At 37.9% G+C, this 26,014-nt stretch overlaps 1 protein-coding gene across 1 annotated transcript in view; it reads left to right on the top strand.

The window, feature by feature from the left end:
- PEX7 (peroxisomal biogenesis factor 7) overlaps positions 1-26,014 on the top strand; it is a 115,299-nt gene that overhangs the window by 80,389 nt on the left and 8,896 nt on the right. The window contains exon 9 of the mRNA XM_049901899.1: positions 17,193-17,292. Coding sequence (XP_049757856.1) covers positions 17,193-17,292 — 100 coding nt within the window. The remainder of the gene's footprint in view (positions 1-17,192; positions 17,293-26,014) is intronic.

Consider the following 26,014-nt stretch of genomic DNA (forward strand, 5'->3'; position numbering starts at 1 on the left):
CACTTTGCACCTCTGTGGGAGAAAGACCACTAATGCCTACGATATCTATCTTTGTGCGTTCCATTTCATTTTTGATGACTTCCAGTTTTCCTAGATTCATACTTCATATATTCCACATTCCAGTTATTAATGGATGTTTGCAGCTGTTTCTTTCCATTTTGAATTGTGCCACATCAGCAAGTGAAGGTCCTGAAAGCTTTACTCTGTGCACATCATTAAGGTTAACTTTACTTTGAGGAAGTAGCTCTTCCTCAGTCATATTAGGAGTGCCTTCCGACCGAGGGGCTCATGTTCTGACAGTGTATCAAACAACGTTCCACTGCTATTCATAAAGTTTTCACTGGCCAGTTTTTTCGGAAGTAGATTGCCACGTCCTTCTTCTAGTCTGTCTTAGTCTGGAAGCTCCACTGAAGCCTGTCCAGGAAGGGTCACCCTGCTCCTATTTGAAGTACTGGTGGCAAAACTTCAGTATCACAGCAACACACAAGCCACCACAGTATGACAAACAGACAGACGTGTAGTAGATAAAAGATCCTGTCTGCTTTAAAAATAAATACAATAATTATAGGACTCAAGCATAAATTATCTCAATTTCTACCCCATACACGCAAACTTACCTAAATCTGTTCCATCTCTTCCCCGTCTCGTATTTAGAACTAACTCTTGGATACGTGTGTCCTTGATCCCCATACACTCCTCTTTCCTTCAGGGCTTTGCTCGGTGAAATTACCTCTTCTCCCACTTGTATTATCTATCATAACTATCTACTGAATTTCTTCTCACCCCACAACTCCTTCTTTTATCTGTATTTTCCTTTAACTCTGATCTTTATTTTCCCTTTATTTCTTAGCCAAGTTTTTCATGTTGCCTTAAGCTTCCGTTCACAGGGACCATTTTAAAGCTCCAGTGGCATAGTTGTTAAGCATTTGGCTGCTGACCAAAAGGTCGGCAGTTCGAATCCATCAGTTGCTCTGTGAAAACCCTGTGGAGCAGCTCTACTCTGCCCTGTAGGGTCACTGTAAGTTGGAATCAACTTGATGGCAATTGGTTAGGAGCCCTGGTGGTGCAGTGGTTAAGCATTTGGCTGCTAACCAAAAGGTCAGCAGTTCGAATCCAGTAGCTGCTCCATAAAAACTTGGTAGGGCAGTTCTACTCTGTCACATAGGGTCGCTATGAGTCAGAATCCGCTGGACTGCATGAGGTATAGTCCCAAAGTACCCTCACTTTAGAGGTTTTACCCCACATCTGTGTAATCTATAAAAATGCGTCTGTATCACTGACTGTTTAAACAAAGCTAATTATATTGAATAGATTTTTATAATTTTGCTTTTAAAGTGATTTGGCAATGAGTGCCTTACTTATGATTGATGGTGATTTCTTGGCAATCATCGTACTTAGGAATTCTTGTGAAGTAAAAAATCTAAGCTATAAATTGTATTCATGTGGAATAAATTTTCTATGAATACCAATTTTACCAGTTAATAATGTTAATTTGTATACCTTTAATTAAAAATTAACTTTAATTCTCAGCTCTCCAGCATTTTTATAGACCCTTGAAAGCTTGTAGGCCTCACTGCTTGTGGCCCTCTGTCTGTTCACTCCTAAACCTGCAGACTGGCTGCAGCTCCCACCTCTTTACTAAAATTACTCTGGCAAAAGCCACTAGTGACCTCTGTAATACCAAATCCCACCCACTTGTCCACACGTTATGTACTGGACCTTTCTGCTTTATTTTACATTATTGAGCAATCCTTTCTTCTTGAAACTCCCTATTCCAGGGATTCCATGTTCTGTTCTTTTTGGTTTTCCTCATTTTTCTCTGACCCTTCCTTTTTGTGCTTCATCATGGGATCTTCTCTTCTGTCCTTTAAACTTAATAATCTACCTTTGGCATGTTGTTGTTAGTTGTTTAGAGTCGATTCAGACTCCTGGCAACCCCATGTTTGCAGAGTAGAACTGCTCCATAGGGTTTTTTCCAAGGTGCCTCTGGCGAGTTCAAACCACCAGCCTCCCAACTAGTAGTCAAGCACTTAAATGTTTTTATTCTACATGCTTCCTGGGCATTGTTGTTCATTCTAAGTGACCTCTCTTCAGAGCTTTAGACCTATATATTCAACTATATGCCAGACATAGGCACCTGAGTGACCAAACAGTCGCTTCAGACTAAATATAACCAAAATCAAACTCTCAGTTATTCCTATCCTTCCCCTGCTAGTCTCGTTTATTTACCTACATTATATGTCTCAGTTAACAGGAATATTATTTTTAGTCAAACAAGTTTGAAACCTGAAAATTCTCTTCTTTTCCTGCAAAATAACCAAAAAAACCAAACCTACTGTTGTCCAGTCGATTCCAGCCTATAGCAACGCTATAGGACAGAGTAGAACTGCCCCATACCGCTTCTAAGGCTGTAAATCTTCACGGAAGCAGACTGCCACATCTTTCTCCCTCGGAGCTGCTGGTGGGTTTGAACTACCAACCTTTCAGTTAATAGCCAAGCATTTTAGCCACTGCGCCACCACTGCTCCTTTCCTGTATATAGGTAAATATTTTCTCCATACAAATTGGAGTAAAAAAACTCGAACCAAATTGCTTTATATAGGCAGTTTATATAAGCAACATCATTTTTTCAGAAATAGAATTTTAATTCTTACATACATTGTAGGTACAAAATTACTGTTTTGCTTCCAAACTAAATGTAACTGGAAGCTATTAATTGTGCATTCCAATATAGGATTATCCAAGTCTTTCTTATAAAAAGGAAAATAAATAGAAAAGGAAAACAAAATAATTTGTAAAAGAGTTTTTGGGTCGTTATGAGTCGGAATTGACTAGATGGCAGTGGGCTTGGCTTGGCATATATTGTGTGTTTTTTAATATATATGTATATAACTCTCAACATTTTAATAAGTGAAGATAAGAGTTTAGTAACGCTAATAATGCCTTGTGTAAGTCCAGTCTCTTATTATTTGTGTGTGATGATTGGAGAGGTCAGAAAATATGCCTTTTCAATAGATTTTTACCCCATGTGATGTGAGTTAAATTAAATTTACCCTCTAAAGAATTTTAAAGCTAATTAGATTGATATTTTTAGTGCCAGGAAAATAGATAAGAAATATGAGCAAATGTGAGCTCCTATGCAGCTTCAAGTGGTCGTTTTACCTCCTCTTTTAAGATCGTTGTTTTTAAGTCCAAGGCATTACCGCAGACAATTCCCACTGCCTGGAACAGCCATCTCTATTTGGGACAGTCTTACCCTGATGGAACAGTCGTATCATTCTGATTGCATCTCTCTCTCTCTTTTTTTTAATGTTCTAGTTCGTATCACCTCCTTAGAAGGGTTTCCCTAACTACCTAAATAGTTCTTTTTCTGGTACACCAAGGAGCTGTGGTGGCCTTGTGGTTAAGCACTCAGCTGCTAACCGAAAGGTTGGCAGTTTCAAACCCACTAGCTGCTGCACTGGAGAAAGATGCAGCAGTCTATTTCCATAGGATTACAGCCTTGGATACCCCTTGGGGCACTTCTTCTCTGTCCTACAGGGGTCCCATGAGTCCAAATCGACTCGATGGCAGTGGGAAGTGGGGATAGATGAATGTTATCACCTTAGATTTTATTATATTAATTTTATCCTGATACACTTTTAACCAGTGCTGGTGTTGTTGTTAGGTGCCATCGAGTAGGTTCAGACTCCTAGTGACCCTGTGCACAACAGAACAAAACACTACCCAGTCCTGAGCCATCCCTGCAGTTGTTGCTATGCTTGAGCTCATTGTTGCAGCCACTGTGTCAGTCCACCTTGTTGAGAGTCTTCCTCTTTTCTTCTGACCCTGTACTCTGCCAAGCATGATATCCTTCTCCAGGGACTGATCACTTCTGACAACATGTCCAAAGTATGTAAGACACAGTCTCGCCATCCTTGCTTCTAGGGAACATTCTGGTCGTACTTCTTCTAAGACAGATTTGTTCGTTCTTTTGGCAGTCCATGGTATATTTGATATTCTTCACCAACACCACAATTCAAAGGCGTCAATTCTTCTTCGGTTTTCCTTATTCACTGTCCAGCTTTCCCATGCATATGATACGATTGAAAATACCGTGCCTTGGGTCAGGCGCACCTTAGTCTTCAAGGTGACATCTTTGCTCTTCAATATTAAATAGAGTTCTTTTGCAGCAGATTTACCCAGCGCAACGCGTCTTTTGATTTCTTGACTGCTGCTCCCCTGGGTGTTGATTGTGGATCCAAGTAAAATGAAATCCTTGACAACTTCAATCTTCTGTCCGTCCATCATGATGTTGCTCATTGATCCAGTTGTGAGGATTTTAAGCAGTAGATAAGGAAAAACAAAAGATGTGAAGCTCAAAGAGATTTATCAGTAAATTGCATATTACAATGGATTGTAAAATAAATAAATAAAAATGCCTGTCTGTAACTTTAGCTACCCATTGCTGTTGAGTTGATTCTGACTCATAGGGACTGCCACATCTTTCTCCCGTGGAGCAGCTAGTGGGTTTGAAACTGCCAGCCTTTCGGTTAGCAGCTGAGTGCTTAACCACTAGGACTGTCCCGTAGGTTTTCCAAGGAGAGGCTGGTGGATTCGAACGGCTGACCTTTTGGTTAGCAGCTAATCTCTTAAACACTCTGCCACCTCGGCTACATTATGATAAAAGAAAAGATTGAAGTTGTCAGGAATTTCATTTTACTTGAATCTACAATCAACATTAATGGAAGCAACACTCAAGAAGTCAGATGACACATTGCATTGAGCAGATCTGCTGCAAAAGACCTCTTTAAAGTGTTAATAACCGAAGATGTCACCTTGAAGACTAAGGTGCCCCTGACCCAAGCCATGGTATTTTCAGTCACCTCATATGCATATGAAAGGTGGACAATGAATAAGGAAGACTGAAGAAGAATTGACACCTCTAAATTGTGGTGTTGGAGAAGAATATTGAATATATCATGGATTGCCAAAAGAACAAACAAATCTGTCTTAGAAGAAGTGCAAGTCTCACATGCTTTGGACCTGTTATCAGGAGAGAGTAGTCCCTAGAAAAGGGCATCACGCTTGGTAAAGTAGAGAGTCTTCAAAAAAGAGGAAGACCCTTAAGGAGATGGATGGACACGGTGGCTGCAACAGTGGACTCAAGCGTAGTAACGATTGTGAGGATGGCACAAAACTGGGCAGTGTTTCGTTCTGTTGTACATAGGGTCTCTGTGAGTTGAAACCAACTCGACAGTGCCTAACAAAAACAACTTTAGCTAACAATTATGACACCAATAAAAAGATTCCAAAACTGTTAAATAGTAAAATTCTGCAATCTAGTCTGTACTCACTTAAACCCAAGAGAACAGCAAGTGTTCTTGGGAAATACCATTTTTTCATCCCAACAGGACTTTCCACTTCAAATTCAGTTTTGCTAATGACTGCTTCAAACCTAAAGTGAAAAACCATAAACACAATTACTTGCAGGCTTTATAGTCAAAGTGACTAAGAGTTGTCACAATTTTCATAACATTTAAATTCATGAACTGGAACAATGTTCCCACTCTTCATAGTTGGATATATATGGATCATAACTGGGTGACCTCTTCTACTTCAATTCAATCAATTGTAATTATTTTTTCTTAAATTTTTATGTGTTATCTATGTATTTATTAAAAAGGTATCCATTAGGGAGATAGCATGGTGTACTGAAAGAGATATACAGTTTAGAGAGTCCTGGGATAGCCATTACTAGCTATTGTTATATTTAATCTCTTATAAAAAGTCCCTTGCCTGAGCCTTTGTTACATCAGTCCTAAAATGTATCGTTATGAGATATGCCTGGCTCCTTTTAGGCACTCAATAAATTTTAATTTTCTTTCATATTTCATTCCCTTTTATATTCCTCAAACTTTGTATTTAGTATCATATTATTATACAGTTAAACTCATATTTCTAATCAAAATTGGTAAAAACCAGCAAAATCACAAAAAGACACTCTAGTCATGATGTCTGCAATATATATTTAAATGGTTCAGCAAAAATAATATTGTATATGGTAGTGTATAAAAAGAGATAAAGCAAATGTGGCAAAATTTTCACAATTGGTGAATCTAGGTGAGAGGTGTATGAGTGTTCAATATATTATTCTTAGAATTTTTCTGTGGGTTGGAAATTTTCAAAATAAAAAAGTAAAGTGTATTTATTTGTAAAAATAAGACACTGAAAATGTTTCTTATTAATACTTTCCAGTAAATGTAATATCTATTAGTTTAGTTATAAAATAAGATAAATAGCTTTATATAGATTACGTAAGTGGGAAAATGATCTTTAGTTGGATTGAAGTAAACTTAGAATCTTAACAATGCAGCAGATACAGAAATACTTTTTATCTTTGTCACATTTACTCTCATGGGATTTGTCTTTATATAGTAAGTGTCTTAACTTTGGTGTGGTTGATGGGCTTTTTTGATCCTATGTTTATTAACATAGAGATTTCCAGAGGCAGATACTTCTCTTTCTTCCCCGTCCCCATAAAAAAAGGTCAGCCAGAGTAAACAGATAGTAGAACTGAATATGTACTCTGTCTCATAAACCTTTCATTTCAACTTTACCTAGTCCCCCTTACCCACCAAAAAGGTCAGTCAGAGTAAATAGATAAGGAATGTGGGTGAATGTGAGCTCCTGTGTAGCTTCAAATGCTCATTTTACCTCATCTGTTAAGACTGGTGCTTTTGAGTCTTCTACAACCATTTGTCAAACCATCAGAAATTATGTGGCTTCCTAATAAATATGGTGCTAATTGTTAAAATGTGCAGGAGCTATGATTGAATTCTTAAAATGATCAAAGATTCGCTTAATGTTCTGTGCCTTTCAGATATCTTAGATATAAATGTCTTTGCAACCCTATCACATTTTTTGATTTGTGGCAAAGGTTCACCAGACTTTACCACTGACATTAGGAAAGCATCTTAATGTAGAAGTCTTTGGTTTCCTTTGTAAAAATGAGAATATTTGCATTTACTTATTTGCTTAATTCTTACAAGGATACTGTAGTACTGAATATATCTTGTATATGAGTAAACCACATTGCCTGATTACGGTATAAACCAGTTGTTGAGTAGATTCTGACTCACGATGACACCATGTTTGTCAGAGTAGAAATGTTCACCATAGAATTTTCAGTGGCTGATTTTTCAGAAGCAGATCACCAGCCCTTTCTTCTGAGGAGCCTCTGCATGGACTTAAACTTCTACCATTTCAGTTAGCAGCCAAGTACATTAACCAGTGGAGGACTAATCTATTTCATTGTTTTGTCCCTAGTACCTTGGATGTGAGTATACTAAATACCAAAAATGATGTTTATAATAAATGTGAGTTTAAATTTTATGAAAAATTGTGATGCCTCTTAGTCACTTTGACTATAAAAGCCTGCAAACAATTGTATTTAAATATGTTTTTTGCTTTATGCTTGAAGCAATCATTAATAAAACTGAATGGAAGTGAAAAGTGTTGGCATGAGAAAAATGGCATTTTCCAAGGAGAACACTTGCTGTTCTAGTGTGTTTAAGTGTGTACTGACTAGATTGCAGAATTTTACCATTTGACAGTTTTGGAACTATTATATTGATGTCCTGATTGTTAGCTAAAGTTATAGATAGACATTTTTATTTTGTTTCTTATGATCAATTATAATACGCAATTTACTGATGAATCTCATTGAGCTTTACATATCTTTTTGTTTTTCTTATCTATTGGTTAAGATTTTTGTATATGTAAAGCAGTAACTTCCAAATTTGTTGATTTGTCGTTAGTATGTTCCAAGTTTTTTTCTATGGCCCAAAAGAGTTTTTCCATTTGACTTCTTTAAATCATAAAAATAGATTTTAATTATTGTCATACTGGAAAGATCTTTTCATGGAACTTTGTAAGCTAAATGCCAAGTGAAAAATGAAAATAATTTTCTATAAAGTAAAACAACATACATTAATTAGGAAGAAACTTGTAAGATTTTTAACTGCAGAACATTTTTGAAATTATCTAGTACCAACATTTTTCTTTATGAATCAAATCAAATTCAGGTCTAATTCATAACCTAATGCAAGCACATGAAGAAGTAGACAGATCAGATCTAAAAGGATGAGGAATGTTAAGCCTTAGCTTAATGCAGTATAAACCAGTGCTTTGAACTTTGAATTGTGCTGATTAGACCTAACAGAAAATTTATGGATTTTGTCAGTTAATTTGCATTATAATTTTTTAAAAATCCTGTTGCGCAGTTTCAATAAGGCAACTGAGTGGATTTTGTTGTGTATGTTTCTAAATTTTTTTATGTAGGTGTTGCTTTGCCTCATCTTCCATAGTAGGGAGTCAAAAGAAAATACCTAAAAGTGAAAAAAAATTAATGAATTCTACGAGTGTATTATTGAGAAATATAGGGTAAAATATCAGAAGAAACAACTGAAAGAATTTAAAGTGATTGCCGCCAAGGTACAGGGTTGTGAGGTTATGGTAGGAGGCTGTCTTTGTTTGTTGTTTGTTTAATAAGCCTTTAAGAATTAGTTGACTCTAATCTGTGCAATTACCATTTTTAAGAAGAAATTAATTGAGGAGAACACCTTGTCCACCACTTAGTCATTTGCACAGATAGTAAGCCTATTTATTGAGATCATGCAGGTATGTCCAGTCAGTTTTTTTTTTTTTTTTTTTTAGCAACACTAAATACTCTAAAATTGAATTCTTAGAGATTTGACTTGATGGAATGAATCATGAAGAGAACAAAAGACTATTTTTAATTTATTTTCATCTTTTAAAAAACTCAACAGGGTTCCTTATCTTTCTCTTCTGTATCATTTAGGGTGTGTGTGTGTGTAACAGAAACCATCTTGAGCTAGCTTAAATAGAAAAGGGGGAATGTTTCTCAGGATATGGGGTCCCCTCAGAGCCCAAGGACGGGAATGCAGCAGGGCCTAAGGAAGGTACTGAAACTGCTTAGCTCCACAGGCCTGCATCATCATGCCTCCACTTTCTGCAGACTGATTTTTTTTCCTTTTCCCTCAAGCTTTCATGTCCAGTCACCAGAAAAGAAACAGGATCAGTCAGTCTGCTCTGTCTGTTTTTCTCGCTTCGTGTTAGTCCGCGTCTGTCTCCTCTCCCTCTCATCCCCATCACTGTATCATCCTCTGCTGAGCAGAGAATTGTTAAGGATATTGTAAATGGTTCAGATGTTCCACAATCTGAGAACCCAGTGGGTTTATTCACAAATGTTTAGCTGCTTGTTGGTGTTGTTAGTTGCTGTCAAGTCGACTGCAATTCATGTGACCCCATGTGTGCAGAGTAGAAGTGCTCCATAGTGTTTTCAAGGTTGTGACCTTTCAAAAGCAGATCACCAGGCAAGTCTTCAGAGGCCCCTCTAAGTGAGTTTGAACCACAGCCTTTTGGCTGGTAGTCCAGTGCTTAACTATTTGTGCAACTCATGGACTCCTGCTTAGCTGCAGAGATGAAAAAATTGTTTCATGATGATGTATCTAATAAATGACCAAAGCACAGACAATGATTACCAACAGTTAAGTGTGGACCAAAGTTCTACTCACATTATCCATCTATATTCTTGTGAAATGCCCTTTTGCTCTAGCTAACCACATATTGGTCCAGTTACAGTCAAATGTATACAGACTGTTCTTAACCCTGAGATATTAATACTATTTTATTAGTAGGTAGAGTTCTTCCAATTTGTTTATTTTTTAATCAGATGTTTGGAAGTTTATTGCAAAATTATTTCTTGGTTCTTCAGTTTGCTTTTTTTGGTTTTGTATTTTCTCTCCTCTTGTTGAGATGTGGCATTCTTCAGAAAGCCATCCCGCATCCATGTGGATTGCAGCCATAAAGACTCTCAGAGCAAGCCTTCCATCAGCCTAATGGTTTTCTTTAATTTGTTAAAGTACTCTAGACTGGTATGGTGCCTGGTCTTAATGTTTATCATGATGAGGTGGAGTCAGCCCCTCTAAAATACTAATCTGTTTGAAGTTGTAATTGAAATATTATAATTAATTCATTTTAATAGAGAATCATAGGTCTAAATTTTTGTCATATTCAGCCTTTAAAGTTTATAAATATGGTACGGTTTCTGGATATTTGTGATTGAGTCATCTCTGGAAATCATTCAGTTTGCTGGGTGGCACAAAACGCTGGGTGGCTGCTAACTGAAAGGTTGGTGTTTGGAACTCACCCAGCAGCTCAGCAGGGGAAGGACCAGGTGATTTGCTTCTATAAAGATTACCGCCAAAAAAACCTTATGGGGCAGTTCTGTTCTATCACATGGGGTTCCTATGAGTCGAGAATGACTCAACTGCACCCAACAACAATTTGCAGGTTTATTTTTATTACTAGTCCTGAAAAACAACTCCCCAGTCCAACCATGCAAACAAACGAAAGCTTGGGAGTTGACAGTCAATAAATACGTTTGAATGAATGAATGAAAGTTTAGCCATTTATAAATTGTTTTGCTAGCCTATAATTTCTATTTTTTAATCTCCTCCAAGAAAGATACAGGCAATAAAATAATAAGCCCATGATTCCATGTGTTCTCCTCAAGAGAATTCACTGTAAGACATGGGAGCCCATGGGCTTACAAATTGAGCTGATCAGTTGAGTGAAACATAAATTGGAAGAGACAGCAAGGTAGCTGAGGAGGATGCAGCAAGTGCTCATAAAAAAATATTAGAGGGAGAGGAAAATTTCCAAATTCCTTGCCATGGGAGTTCAGATCTGTTCTGGCTCATAATTTCCTTAGGAAATTGATTTTGAATGTAAATTGGCAGATTAATGAACTCCTGTCATGAGCTTTGGCTTACAGAGTTTTCTATATAGTTTGAGAAGTTTAGGGTAAGCCTGATTAGGTCCAGGCCCATCTGAACTTGCAGGGTGTTAATCAAAGCTACTGGAAGAATCCCAGATCTTTCCCACCCATACTCCAGATTGCTAGTGTAGCCCAGGCTTGAAGAAAAAGTGAATGGCAGCATCTTTTAGTAAAGAAAGTAATGGCTGTGATGTCAATAGAGTCTCTGCTTTGGGACTGCCATTTATTACCTATTATCACCATGGATTGCTTACTTTCTTTGAACTTCTCCTCATCTCTGAAAAAAGAATTGTACCCATTGCATCTACCTTGATTCAGTCAAGAAATCAAACGATGTGTTTCACTGGCAAAATCTGCTGCAAGAGAGCTCTTTAAAGTTTTAAAAAGCAAAAATGTCACTTTGATGGTGATGACTAGGGCACGCATGACCCAAGCCCTGGTATTTTTCAAATGCATATGAAGCTGGACACTGAAAAAGGAAGATCAAAGAAGAATTGATACATTTGAATTGTGGTATTGGTGAAGACTACTGAATATACCTTGGACTACCAGATGGACAATAAGTCTTGGAAGAAGTAGGATGAGGATGCTTCTTAGAAGCAAGGATGGAGAGACTTCATCTTGCATACTTTGGACACATCATCAGGAAAGGCCAATCTCTGGAAAAGGACATCCTGTTTGGTAAAGTACAGGGACATCAAAAAGGAGGGAAACCCTCCCATCAGATGGATTGATGCAGTAGGTGCAACAGTGGGCTCAAACATACCAAGAATTGTGAGGGTGATGCAGGACCGGGCAATGCTTCATTCTGTTATACATAAGGTAGCCATGAGTCAGAGCTGGCTTGATGGCAACTAACAACAACTAATCTACCTTGAAAAGTTTTTTGTGATGACCAAAAGCAGTACATGATAATGTGAAAGCACTATGCTCTGAAGTGCTATATGTTTAAGTCTTTCTTGCTGAGGACAAATTGTATAAACTGGAAAACTCAGTTTGGGATCATGTTTATTCTTGATTATTGGGAAGCTGGAGCTAACACTGACACTGTCCTGTTGTGTTTAAGCAATAATATAGAAGATAAAAAAAAAAGATAGCAGTCTATTATACCTAGTGTGCTCAGTTAATCAAATTATGTAAAATAACAGTGTTACTTTTCCTGTGAATATCTTTGCCTACCCTTTGTCTCTAATATATTTGACCATCCCCAAAGTCACTAGTGGTTAGAGCCATAGTGTATTAGTAAATTTATATCAGTGACAGTTACCTAGATCAGTGGACTTCAGAATGTCATACTAGACCAACAGCATCACCTGGGACCTGTTTTTAAATACAGATTCTCAAGCCCCATCCCTGACATCCTGAACCTATTTTTATTCAGCCCTCCAGATAATTGAGATGCAGACTTAAATTTGAGAAACACTAGTCTAGATCAAAGGTGCCCTGGTGGGACAGTGGTTAAAGTGATCGACTGCTAACCAAAAGATCAGCGGTTCGAAACCACCAGTGGCTCCGCGGAAGAAAGATGTGGCAGTCTAATTCCTTTATAGCCTTGGAAACCCTTTGGGGTCACTATGAGTTGGGATTGACTTGACAGCAGTGGGTTTGGTTGATCTAGATCAGTGATTCTTGGTTAATGGAGAACGCCCCTCCACCCCAAGTCAGCGGTTCTCATCCGTGATGCACGTTATAATCACCTGGGGGAACTTTTGAACTTCCTAATGTCTATGCCATACCCCAGGCCAATTAAATCAGAATCTCTAGAGGTGGAACTCACATCAGACGTTTTTAAGCTTCTGAGTTGATTCCAGCATAGTAAGGTTGAGAATAAGGTTGACTTTTTCCCTCCTCTCTCCTTCTTTCTACCTGAAATCACTTTGTTTCTAGTGGTAACTTACCAAATCTGTATCTGTTGAGATAAAGTTGAGAAGCACTGCTCCAGATGGTGGTTCCCTAACCTACCTGGTTAGGCATCAACATTCTTTGAGGAGAGATTTCTGAATCCCACTGGGATCTACTCAGTCAGAATTTTCAGTTGCAAGGCCAAGGAATGTATGTTTACTGAATGTCTCATATAATGAGTCCTTCCATTTGGGAAGCAGTTCTGTAGGTGACGAAAATTTTCCTTATTTGTGAGGTTCACTTTTGTTGTTTATCTTGTTCTCAATATTGTTGGTTTATTCATTCATTTGTTCATTCATTCATCCATGAAACATTCCTTGGGTACCTTTGCGTCAGACACCTTTATACATGAAAGACATACAAAGAAAAATATAGGATACTATCCCTGAATTCAAGGAACTTAGTACCTGTTAGAGGAAGATAGATCTTTAAATAAATACATGCATGGAAGAAATATTGTACCAAAACCAAACTATAAGTGGAGAACATGATAGGAAAAGGAAGAACTTTAAAAAATATTTTAAACCTTCTGCTGAATTCATCTGCTGGCTAAATTTCAAAAGTGCTAATATAAAGGTTTCAAATTACATTTTAGTTAAGTAAAACAATTTTCAGCTTAATTTTTAAAATAGTTTTGATGTTTTATTTAATACAGGGCTGTATAATTGCTTTGTTAAAAAATGGTGGAGTCAGAGCCAAAAAGTAACTCAACCAAGACATTGTATTATGGTTATTTTTTCTTTCTTCATCTCCAATTTAAATGAAAAATGTTCCTACAGTTATGTAATATTTTCAGCCATTGGAGTCATGTCCAGTATATTTACTTCTTATGAGAGAGCTTAAATAGTCAGTGATTTCATCAGCAAAGAGACAAAAAGGCACCAAGTAGTATATATGCTGGACCAAAACAAACATTTCACTTAAAGATAATGTGCCTTATTTGACCATTTAGCGATGTATGTAGCCTGACTTCTCCCTGTTATAAAGGAGCCCAATTTACCTGTGTGATAGGTTCATGAAGGCCCCTGGATATATAGAACGTACAGAGCCCTTTGGTCAGAAGAAGGCTAAAGGAGATGCTTTCTTGCCTGCTGCCTTAACTGCAAACGTGCGAAAGCCTAGAGAAATGCCCACTTTCCTCCTGTCAGCTCCTTCTGACAGCTTAACCTTCCCTGGTGCAACATGGATGACGAGACATAGAAAAATTCTGGAGGTGTATACATCAAAACTGTTAACAATGGTTGCTGGAGAATGGGAATGAGGGAAAAAATACATATTTTTGTAATTAAAAAAGCCACTAATGATGAAAAAATAAATTATGGCTTATAAATATATTGCTTAGCTTTTGGTTCTTATTTATTTAGCCTGTGTAATTTAGTTTCTGTTTACTTTGATATTTTTTGATAAGATATTTTAGTGTACTGTAAATTATTTTTAAATTATTAATATTGATTTTTCTGACATTTGATCTCCTTGAGGTTTAAGAAAATTGAAGTTTAGGTTCTCTCTGTTTAGTGAATCTTCTCAAGGCAAAAGCTGGCTTCAGTATTCTTCCATGCTCTGGGTTCCAACTTTCACTTAGTTTTTATCTGAGTGTTTCTCCTTTTCTTACTAGCTCACTGATGTGTGTTTTATGAAATTTTTGTGGTTATTGTTGCTTGTTTTTATCTTTTATCTAGGATTTTTCAGTATTTTTTTGTAAGAATGTTGGTCTAGGTACCTAGTTGGCCATACGGCTGGAAATGGAATTCTCATGATTTTTGTACCATAAAGAAACTCTGTATATGATATAATTTCTGTCGGAGCTGTGAAATGTTTTAATGGCCAGTAGCATTTCTGTGCCACTCACTAGACTAACCCTCCCTGCCACCACCAAATAGAATGTTAGTGCATTTTAGTTCAATGAATTTTTTGCAAAATGCTGATAAATACTTATCATTTTTCCCAGGTTAAAATTATTATAACAGTGATTCAGTGGTGTAGAGCTCTGGGAGTTATGTGATTGCCCATTTATGCGGTCAAATTCAGATTTACTCTTTGAATCTTGCATGCGTGACTTTTGTCATCACACTTTTAGGCTGAAGTTGGATGGCTTTCACCCACGTGTCCTTGTTAGACATCCTAATTTTCATAAGACCTGCCTGTCTCATCCTTAGTGCAGCTTTGCCCTTAACTAGCCCAAAACAACAACAAAAACAAAAAATCAAAACTGTATTCTAGGAACTTGTCAGGAGGGTATGAACAAATCCTCATTGTTTATTATTCTTAAAGAGAGCCCTGGTGGTGTAGTGGTTAAAAGGGCTCAGCTGCTAACTGAAAGGTCAGCGGTTGGAACCCACAAGCTGCTCAGAAGGAGAAAGATGTGGTAGTCTGCATCCGTAAGGATGTACAGCCTTGGACACCTATGGGGCAGTTCTACTCAGTTCTGTAGGATCACTACGAGTCGTAACTGACTCAACAGCAATGGGTTTGGTTTAGTTCGATTTATTCTTACAACATTCTATCGAAAGAAACCAGCATTTGTGGTTTGCCTAAAGGATAGGTAGCCCACTTATTCAACTGAAATGAAATCTAAATCCCAATTTAAGTCAGAGAATTATTGAATACCTGGATTATATCAAATTGATCTTGGAGTAGAATGATTCTACTAAATTTCCCTCTAGAGTGATGCCATTGACTTACAAGCAGCTGCCCTCAAAACGACACCTCTGTCTTAAAAGATGTTGAGGGTGTTCTTCATTATTCAAGCATAGGGTTTCTTTGTGAACTCTTAAGGATGACTTTCCATCTAAGCTTTGTAAGAGCGATTTGGTTATAGATACTGTGAGTCCCAGGCCTGATTGTGTCTCCCGTTTGCCTTTGGCTACTAGAAGGCTTAGTGTCTTTTGTTTCTCAATATTATTGCAGGTTCCAACTTACTTTCCTGTTCTCAATTTTTCTGTAACTCACTTTTTTTTGTACTATATTAAATATATATTTTTAAACCACTTTGAAGATTTGTTGGGATATAATGGGTATGTATCAGAATATCATGTTGTTTCAAATAATGCAAATCCATGAATAACCATGTTTTTCAAAACTAGATTACACAATTACATGTTTATTTTTGCTTATGTAAACATTATCAAGATCCAGAAAATGAGATTTCAGTATAATTCACTGTTTCTAGACCTGAAGGCATGTGGTAGCAGTCTGCCCCCATAAAGTTTACATCCTTGAAAACCCCATGGGGCAGTTCTACTCTGTCACATGGGGTCACTGTGAGTGGGAATTGTCTAGACCACACCAAACAACAAGACCTGAAGGAACAAACATGCAAAGGTATTGGAGATCATTGTTATGATGATTTCTGAGAAGGACTACAGCCTGTTCCCTCATTTGTTTAACAGGCAAATTTGCAGAAGTAAAATCATTCTCCCTAAATATTCTGTAGATTTCAGTAATCTGATAAATGAGTTATTTATTCATTGTCCCTCTGGAACACATACAATGGATTGTCCATAGCAACTATCCTTTTCAAAACTTAATAGGGCCAACTCTGTATGTATTAGGGAAATAATACCACCAGGTTAAACAAACTGTGAGTGTTGGTTCTGTGTATTTACTCTCTTTCAAAGGGATCTGCTAAACCTTCAGTCTGATGTTTAGAGCCAAATAAAAAAACATGAGCATATAAAGCTTTAGAAATTAAGTACTATTTTGTGTATTGAAACTCGAGCCAAATTCTTCTCTGTACAGTGGAAATCAGAGATATATTATGGTAAATATTATCACTCTCATTTTATAGAGGGTAAACAGAATACTTAATATTGGCCAAGGAAAACACATTTCTGTTTTTCTTGACTCTAGAAATTACACTGTGCCTCAAAAAAAGATAGTTTCAGAATTAGAGATTTTCATGAGTACAGATTCTTTTCAAAGAATTTGAATTGCTGTTGAAGTGGAAATTGAACCTAAGATCTTTTCCTGTCAGTTGTTGAGAAATGAAGTAGTATTTAAAATCACAGAATGTTAGAGTTCGTCTAATCTGATATCCTTATTTTGCATCTGTGGATGCTTCTAGAAATTGCTGGAAAAGCATAGTGTCTCTCATCTCACATGTCCTTGTGCAATATTAAAAAACACTGCAGCTACAACTTGTTTAGCTTCCATCCTACGAGGCATACTAATGGGAATACAGTTACCTCTTAAGGGTAGATTGAGATTGGTTAATAATTCCTTTTTGTTTTGTTATATTTTTTGATATAGTAGGATATATATATATTTTTTTAGGATATAGTATATTTTTTTCTTTACAGGACTTTTTTATGTAGACCAGTAGTGGGCTGTACACTTATGAATTGGTTAAGCCTGTTTTAATCTTCACTATGTCAAATATCTCTTTTTTCTCGTCATTATTATTTGTATTTTAGTAACTTACATTATTTATTCTTGTTTATATTCACAGATTCTGGAACTTTTCAAAGCCTGATCCTCTTCTTGAAACAGTGGAACATCATACAGAGTTTACTTGTGGTTTAGATTTAAGTCTTCATAGCCCTACTCAGGTAATGGACACGATCTTCTGATGTTTTATTTACTGATAGAGTTCACAAGCAGCTCTGTGTGACAACGTGTGTTGTTGTTTTGAGGACAAAATTTTGTCTTTAGGATATAGTTAAGTACACTTACTTAATTAACCTGATCTTTGCTGAAAACTTCAGCATCTGAAATACTATGGGAAAAGAAGTATCTAGAAATTTGGCATGTATCTCTCCTCTTGAAAGTTTGACTTTTTCTACAGAAAGAGGAACCTCCTAAAAGGTATGAACATGTTGAAAGCTTTGAGTAGGGCTCTTTCAATGGAAAGTGTGACAATAGAAAGATGGAATGGGGAAGATTATGCTCAGACGTCGGCAGGAGTCAGGAGTATGTGGTCTGAGACTTAGTGCTCCCACTAAGCAGTTGAGACCGTGAGGAGGACATTTCCCTCTCAGGATTGTCACCCCCATTTCTGCACCTCATGTCAAAAGGGAGGCTTCAAATGAAGAACAAAGTGGAGAGTATCTATTATTTTAATTAATAACTTTCATGGCGGGCATTATGCTGAGTCAAATTAGTCAGTCACAAAAGGACAAATGTTTTATGAGATCACTATTATAAGAACTTAAGAAAAGGTTTAAATCCAGAAGAAAACATTCTTTGATGGTTACGAGGATGGGGAGAGAGGGTGAGGGGAACTCACTAACTAGATAGTAGATTAGAATTGTCCTAGGTAAAGAAAACGACAACACACAATACAAGGAAAGTCAGCACAACTGGACTAAACCAAAAGCTAAGATGTTTCCTGAATGCAACCAAACACTTTGAGGGACAGAGTAGCAGGGGCAGGGGTCTGGGGACCTTGGTTTCAGGGGACATCTCAGTCACTTGGCATAACAAAGTTTATTAAGAAAATGTTCTGCGTCCAACTTTGGTGAGTGGTGTCTGGGGCCTTAAAAGTTAGCGAGCGGCTATCTAAGATACATCAATTGGTCCCAGCCCACCTGGAGCAAAGAAGAATAAAGAACACCAAAGACCCAAGGAGAGTATTAGCCCAAGAGATAAAAGGGGCCGCATAAACCAGAGACTCCGTTAGCCTGAGGCCAGAAGAACTAGATGGTGCCTGGCTACCACCAATGACTGCCCTGACAGGAAATATGACAGAGAGTTCCCAACAGAGCAGGAGAAAAGTGGGGTGCAGAACTCAAATTCTAGACTTAAAGGTCTGACTGAGACTGGAGGAACCGCAGAACACATGGCCCCTGGACTCTCTGTTAACCCAGGACTAAAACCATTTCTGAAACCAACTCTTCAGACAAAGATTAGACAAGACTGTAAGACATAAAATGATATTCATGAAGAGTGTGCTTCTTACTTCAAGTAGATACAGTAGACTAAAGGGGCAGGTCCTGTCCGGAGACAAGGTGAGAAGGCAGAAAGAGATAGGAACTGGTCGAATGGACATGCGGAATCCAGAGTAGAAAGGAGGGGTGTGCTGTCACATCACAGGGATAGCATCTAGGGTCACATAACAATGTCTGTATAAGTTTTTGTATGAGAAACTAACTTAAACTGTAAACTTTCACTTAAAGCACAATTAAAGAAAAAAAGCATTGCCCTTCCTCCATGGTCCAATCACATGTTACATTGTGATGGATTGCTTTTATGTGACCTTTCTCGCCATGGTCTTGTAACTCCCACCAAATGACTGGGTAGGACTATGCAAATGAGGTACTTGTGGCCCACCAAGGAGATTGGATCACTTGCTAATAATGCAAATAAGACACGTGGCACCCTTGTGGGGGGTGGGACCACGCAAAAAGGGTGTATGGAACCCTAAAGAGAGAATCGGTCAGTTTAGCTGTCCTGTTAGGCTTAAATTGAGCCATCTCAGGGCCGGACAGGGGTGACCTCATTACCACCAAGAAAGAAGAGCTAGGAGTGGACCTTGGTGACGTTACTTCAGGGCTTCTGTGTCTTAAAATATTCTTTAAAGAGATTTGTCTGAGTATGCTGCTCTTGTATTGATAATTCTTTTTCTTTTTAGTTTCTCCTTTCTTAGAGATCTTAAAAATGAGGTCCAAAGGTTTTCTTCTATTATACCTCCTTTCTTCTTGACAGAATGTAAGATCTTGTCTTTAAAGGTTTAAAACTTGACAAATAAGTGTCTGAGGTCAGTCTTTAAGGATAATTGCTGAGAAATACTCCACGCTCTCTTGTTAACCACACTGACGTTATCTTTCACCTCAGAAAAGTTTTCTTCCATTTTTTTTTTGCCTGAATGTGATTTGTACAGTCCTAGCATTTCTCTTTTCTCCTTATTATTTCTAAATTAGATATCCTTTTTCTGGTTTTAGGCTTATGAGTTTTTTCTAGACCTTAAATGTAGCCAGCCGTATAACTGGAGTTTTCTATGTTAATGTATCTTTAGAATTCTTGACTTTGTGCTCTGCAGTATCAGTTCTGCTCTTCTAAATGTTCATTGATATTTAGTTTAGGTAGCTTAGTATTTATAAGCTAAGTACAGGTTTACACAGCTTTACACATTCTTTGTGGGGGATAGTTATTTCTGTTTTTAATCTCTCTTAAAGTAGACGCTATCAGTTCATTTGAAGATATCAGCTCCGTATGTTTAATGAAGTTTATTTAACTTTTTTCCATGTTGAAAATTTGGGAAATTACACTTAGAGGAAAGGGAAAAGATTACTCCCACCACTCCAAAAGTGAATTTCTTTTATACTGTATTCATATGTTTGTTTTCATTCCTTTTTTTAATATATTCTTTTAATCAAAGTATAACATACGTATTGAAAAATGCGCACATTTTTTAAGTGCACAGCTCAATAAGTTATCAAGAAGTGACCATACTTGTGTAACCACCGTCCAGGCGAAGGTATAGAACAATACCAGAATCCCAGAAGCCCTCTTATGCTTCCTCCCAAATGTTACCCCTCCCTCCTTCCCAAAGGTAACTACTCTTTGAGTCTTTATCTGTATGTTTATTTTTTCACAGTGCATATTTCATAGTTATGGTTACTCTACATACATGAATTTCTTTTCTAGTGCTCCCAAAATGCTTGGTAAACCTAATCTTTAATGAGTAAAGTTCTAGTCTGTTCAGGCAAGGGACGTGGGTACTATAAAGATTTTTCCTTAACAAAGGACAGAAGAAATTTTGTATGGTTTCATTTTGTTTAAGTGGAAGATGATTAGTTTTAGTCCTGATTTTAACAAGTCCTTTAGATGTTTTCTTTTTAAGTATCTTTGACTTCCTTGATGTTTTAGTAAAAAATATTAGGTATCATTTTAAAATTCAGCTCATGGTTTATTCATATCCCTAGTCCTGCAATCTCAGATATCAGGTTTAAAGATGGACAGTAGATAAAAATATTTTTAAATTCTCAGTATGAGTTTGGAAAATTAGATTTTAGAAGAGGACTGCCAGTGTGGTAGCTAGGGTATCTGTGCCCTGGTCACCTTTTGTTTCAGGTAATATTTTTACATCTGTCACAGACTAGAGTTGAAAGAAACATATGCCAGAAGCATTCAGTGTCCTCAAGCATTAGTCTCTGCTGTTTCCCCTTTGATGCTTTCATAATTGTGTGGTGGTTTAGTTTAAAATTATATAATGAGCACTTGTTATTTTCCTCCAGCAATGAAATATTTCCCAGGCCCAGCTCTGTGGGATCTCGATGCGCTCCTGAGATGGACGGTGCTTAGCTTGTGTCTAGTGCCCTTAGCACTCTGTAGACAACCCTTCCATGGTAGCTTCACAAAATTGTTGACATCCTAACCTCGGCTGCCTCTGCCTCTCAGGTTCCCATTCCTGAATCACCCCACCCTCTTCTTCACTTTCTTTTCTCTAGACCTCAGAGCATTGGTTCTTAAAACCAAGCAAACACCCTGAGTAGGCACACTACAAATTATCTTTTAAAAAATGTCATTTGGGCTCTTGGTTCTACTCAACTTACCTTTAAAATCTTTTTGGTTTTCTAGCTCATTCTCTATAATAATCTTTTCTCAACCTTCTAAACTATCACTAACACTCTAGACATTAGGGGATTCTCAGGAATAACCATTTTCTTCCATTTCTGTCACCTCAAAATATTTATTTTCTGTCTCAGTTTTTTTTCCCTTCCTTTCAGTGGGTTACTAATTTCCTCACTAGCTTCTTTACCCATGTCTATTTCCTCAGTTATTCACTATTTTTTTTTTTTATCCTTAGTTCTTTTCTCTATTTTCATAGGTCTGCAGGGCTAGCCTTTATTTTACTGTCCTGTCTTGCTTCTAATAAACTGTATTTCCCTTCTATAATTAGACATCTAGAATTAGTAGATTTACCTGTGGCCTTTACTTTCTCAAAATTTACACTCTTCCTTTCTTCATTCAGTTGAAGCTAAGCCCAAAAAGTCACCAGTAAACTCATGAAAACCTTCTCAGACTTCATTCTTCTTTAGGTATATAATTTTGATATTTTCAAAAAACTCTTCCCCTCCTAATACTTCAAGGCTGCTATGCTAATGTCTTCTTTCTAACCTCTTTGCTGAATGTCTTTGTCTCCTTGGCTTTTTTCTTCCTTACCATCCTTCTAAAAGTAGATATTCTCCTACATTCAGTTCTTATCCTTCTTACTTTTTTGCAACTTCTACTTGAAGCTGTTGTTTAATTCTGTGCTAGTGATGCTTAGCCCATTTATCCAGTGGCCTTTACTGTATGATCTGAGTAGATGTCTTGCTCTTCCTCCAGCACTCCTAACCTGGTCAGTTGTTTACATAGAGGGGCTAAACTAGAGACCTGGGAGTCATCCTAGTGTTCTTATCTCTCTCTACTCCTTGAATTCAGTTGGGCCTCAAGTTTATAAATTATTCCTCCTCAACATCTATAAAGTCTGGTCCATGCCTTTCTAGCTCTGCTGCCTAAGATAAACATTTATTAGTGTCTCTGCCATGGATTACTGCGATAATCTTCTGATTTGTCTCTAAACTCCTTCTGTCATTTCTTCTGATTCTCTATGCTGCTTCCAAGGAAAGCATTCCATAGTGCAAATCTGATTTTATTAGTCCTTGACCTGAAATAGATGGGGATGCTGGATAGTGCAGACAGTTAACACTCTCAGCTGTTAGCCAAAAGGTTTGTGGTTCAAATCCACCCAGAGGCACCTTGGAAGAAAGACCCGGCGACTTCCTTCCTAAGCATCAGTTATTGAAAACTCTATGGTGCACAATTCTACTCTGACACACATGGGGCCACCAAGAGTCAGAATAAACTTGATGGGAACTGATTTTGACCTGAAGTACGTCGATGGCCCCATTAAAGGCAGGAATAGGATGATAATTACCATCATCACCACTGCTAATCAACATGATTTTCAAAATTATAGCCGATTAATAATATAACAAGATGGAATATAAATATTTTTAAAATGTGAAAAAATTTTATTATTTGTACTTCCTGTGATTGTCAGCTTGTATAATCCAAGAACATCAACTTTAAAACTACTAAAAATAATGAGAGTTCAATAACAAGGTCACTAAAAATAAATATACAAAAATGAATAGATATTAGCAATCACCACTTAGAAAATAAAATGGGAAAAATCACCTTTTCATGCCAACAACTCTTTGTGTGTATGTATGTGTAACACATAGAGGAATAAACTTAATACACAATGTGCAGGCTTCTAAATGAAGAAAATTAAAGAACTTTACTAAGGGTCCTTTAAAAAAAAAGACTGGAATAAATGAGGTCATATGGTGTTCCTGCAACAAAGTACATTTTCTTCTTATTGCTCACCTTTTTTTTAGGCCCTTCCCATTTACTACAGATACTACTGTGTTTGCTTCCTGTCTTAGTCACCTAGTGCTGCTATAACAGAAATACCACAAGTGGATGGCCTTAACACAGAGAGATTTATTTTCTCACAGTCTAGTAGGCTAGAAGTCCAAATTCACGGCATCAGCTCCCCCGTCTCTCTGCTTGCTTCTGTCTTTTATATCACAAAAGAGATTGGTTTAAGACACGGTCTAATCTTGTAGATCTCATCAGTACAATCCATCTCATTATCATCACAAAGGCAGGATTTACAACACATAGGAGAATCCCATCAGATGACAAAATGATAGACAATCACACAATACTGGGAATCATGGCCCAGCCAGATTGATATCACATATTTTTGCAGGACACCTTGTCATGGATTGAATTGTGTCCCCCCAAAATATGTGTCTATCTACTTGGTTAGGCCATGATTCCCAGTATTGTGTGGTTGTCCTCCATTTTGTGACTGTAATTTTAAGTTAAGAGGATTAGGGTGGGATTGTAACACCACTCTTTCTCAGGTCACCTCCCTGATCCAGTGTAAAGGGAGTTTCCCTGGGGTGTGGCCTGTACCACCTTTCATCTCTTAAGAGATAAAAGAGAAGCAAGCAGAGAGTTGGGGACCTCATACCACCAAGAAAGCAGCACGGAGAGCAGAGCATGTCCTTTGGACCCAGGGTCCCTCCACCAGGGAAAGTTTCAGGACAAGGAATCTTCCTCCAGAGCTGAGAAGGCCACACCTTGGAGCTGAATTTGGACTTTTAGCCTGCTTCACAATGAGGAAATAAATTTCTCTTTGTTAAAGGCATCCACTCGTGGTGTTCCTGTTATAGCAGCACTACATGACTAAGACACACCTCCTAATGAGTTTTTCTTTTTTTAGAATTATGTCATCCACTTCTTGGGTACTCTTTAACCACTCTGACCCTTCACCTTCTGCCACACTAGTTACACACGAGTTTTAATTTGCAAATTTGTTGTTGTTAGGTACCATTGAGTCGGTTCTGATTCATAGTGACCGTGTGTACAACAGAATGAAACACTGCCCAGTCCTGCGCCACCCTCACGATCATTGTTATGCTTAAGCCCATTGTTGCAGCCACTGTGTCAGTCCTTCTCACTTAGGGACTTCCTCTTTTTCGCTGATCCTGTACTCTGCCAAGCATGACGTCCTTCTCCAGGGACTGATCCCTCCTGATAACATCTCCAAAGTATGTGAGACGTGGTCTCTCCATCCTTGCTTCTAAGGATCATTCTGGTTGTACTTCTTCCAAGACAGATTTATTTGTTCTTTTGGCAGTCCATGGAATAATATGCAAATTGTTGTTGTTGTTAGGTCCTGTCGAGTCGGTGCCGACTCATAGTGACCCTATGCACAACACAGTGAAACACTGTACCCAGTCCTGAGCCATCCTTACAGTCGTTGTTATGCTTGAGCTCATTGTTGCAGCCACTGTGTCAATCCACCTTGTTGAGGGTCTTCCTCTTTTCCATGGATCCTGTACTCTGCCAAGCATGATGTCCTTCTCCAGGGACTGATCCATCCTGACAACATGTCCAAAGTATGTGAGATGCAGTCTCGCCATCCCTGGCTCTAAGGAGCATTCTGGCTGTACTTCTTCTGAGATGGATTTGTTCGTTCTTTTGGCAGTCCATGGTATATTCAGTACTCTTCGCCAGCACCACAATTCAAAGGTGTCAGTTCTGCTTCGGTCTTCCTTATTCATTGTCCAGCTTTCACAAGCATATGATGTGATTGAAAATACCATGGCTTGGGTCAGGCATACCCTAGTCTTCAGGGTGACATCTTTGCTCTTCAGCACTTTAAAGAGGTCCTTTGCAGCAGATTTACCCAATGCAATCTGCCTTTTGATTTCTTGACTGCTGCTTCCATGGCTGTTGATTGTGGATCCAAGTAAAATGAAATCCTTGACAGCTTAAATCCTTTCTCCGTTCATCATGATATTGCTCATTGGTCCAGTGGTGAGGATTTTTGTTTTCTTTATGTTGAGGTGCAATCCATACTGAAGGCTGTGGTCTTTGACCTTCATTAGTAAGTGCTTCAAGTCCTCTTCACTTTCAGCACACAGGGTTGTGTCGTCTGTGTAACGCAGGTTGTTATTGAGTCTTCCTCCAATCTTGATGCCCTGTTCTTCCTATAGTCCAGCTTCTCGGATTAATTGCTCAGCATACAGATTGAATAGGTATGGTTAAAGAATACAACCCTAACACACACCTTTCCTGACTTTAAACCAATCAGTATCCCCTTGTTCTGTCCGAACAACTGCCTCTTGATCTATGTAAAGGTTCCTCATGAGCACAATTAAGTGTTCTGGAATTCCCATTCTTCGCAATGTTATCCATAATTTGTTATGATCCACGCAGTTGAATGCCTTTGCATAGTCAATAAAACGCAGGTAAACATGCTTCTGTATTCTCTGCTTTCAGCCAGGATCCCTCTGACATCAGCAATGATACCTCTGGTTCTACGTCCTCTTCTGAAACCGGCTTTAATTTTTGGCAGTTCCTTGTCGATATACTGCTGCAGCCGTTTTTGAATGATCTTCAGCAAAATTTGGCTTGCATGTGATATTAATGATATCGTTTTATAATTTCCACATTCGGCTGGATCACCTTTCTTGGGAGTAGGCATAAATATGGATCTCTTCCAGTCAGTTGGCCAGGAAGCTGTCTTCCATATTTCTTGGCCTAGACGAGTGAGCTGATAAAAATCTTCTATTTCTTCATCTTTGGCCCTAGTGGTTGGTGTGTAAATTTGAATAATAGGTGTATTAACTGGCCTTCCTTGTAGGCGGATGGATATTATCCTATCACTGACAATGTTGTAATTCAGGATAGATCTTGAAACGTTCATTTTTATGATGAATGCAACACCATTCCTCTTTAAGTTGTCATTCCCAGCATAGTAGA

The sequence above is a fragment of the Elephas maximus genome, chromosome 1 (assembly GCF_024166365.1).
Source record: "Elephas maximus indicus isolate mEleMax1 chromosome 1, mEleMax1 primary haplotype, whole genome shotgun sequence".
In the NCBI taxonomy this organism is placed as follows: domain Eukaryota; kingdom Metazoa; phylum Chordata; class Mammalia; order Proboscidea; family Elephantidae; genus Elephas; species Elephas maximus.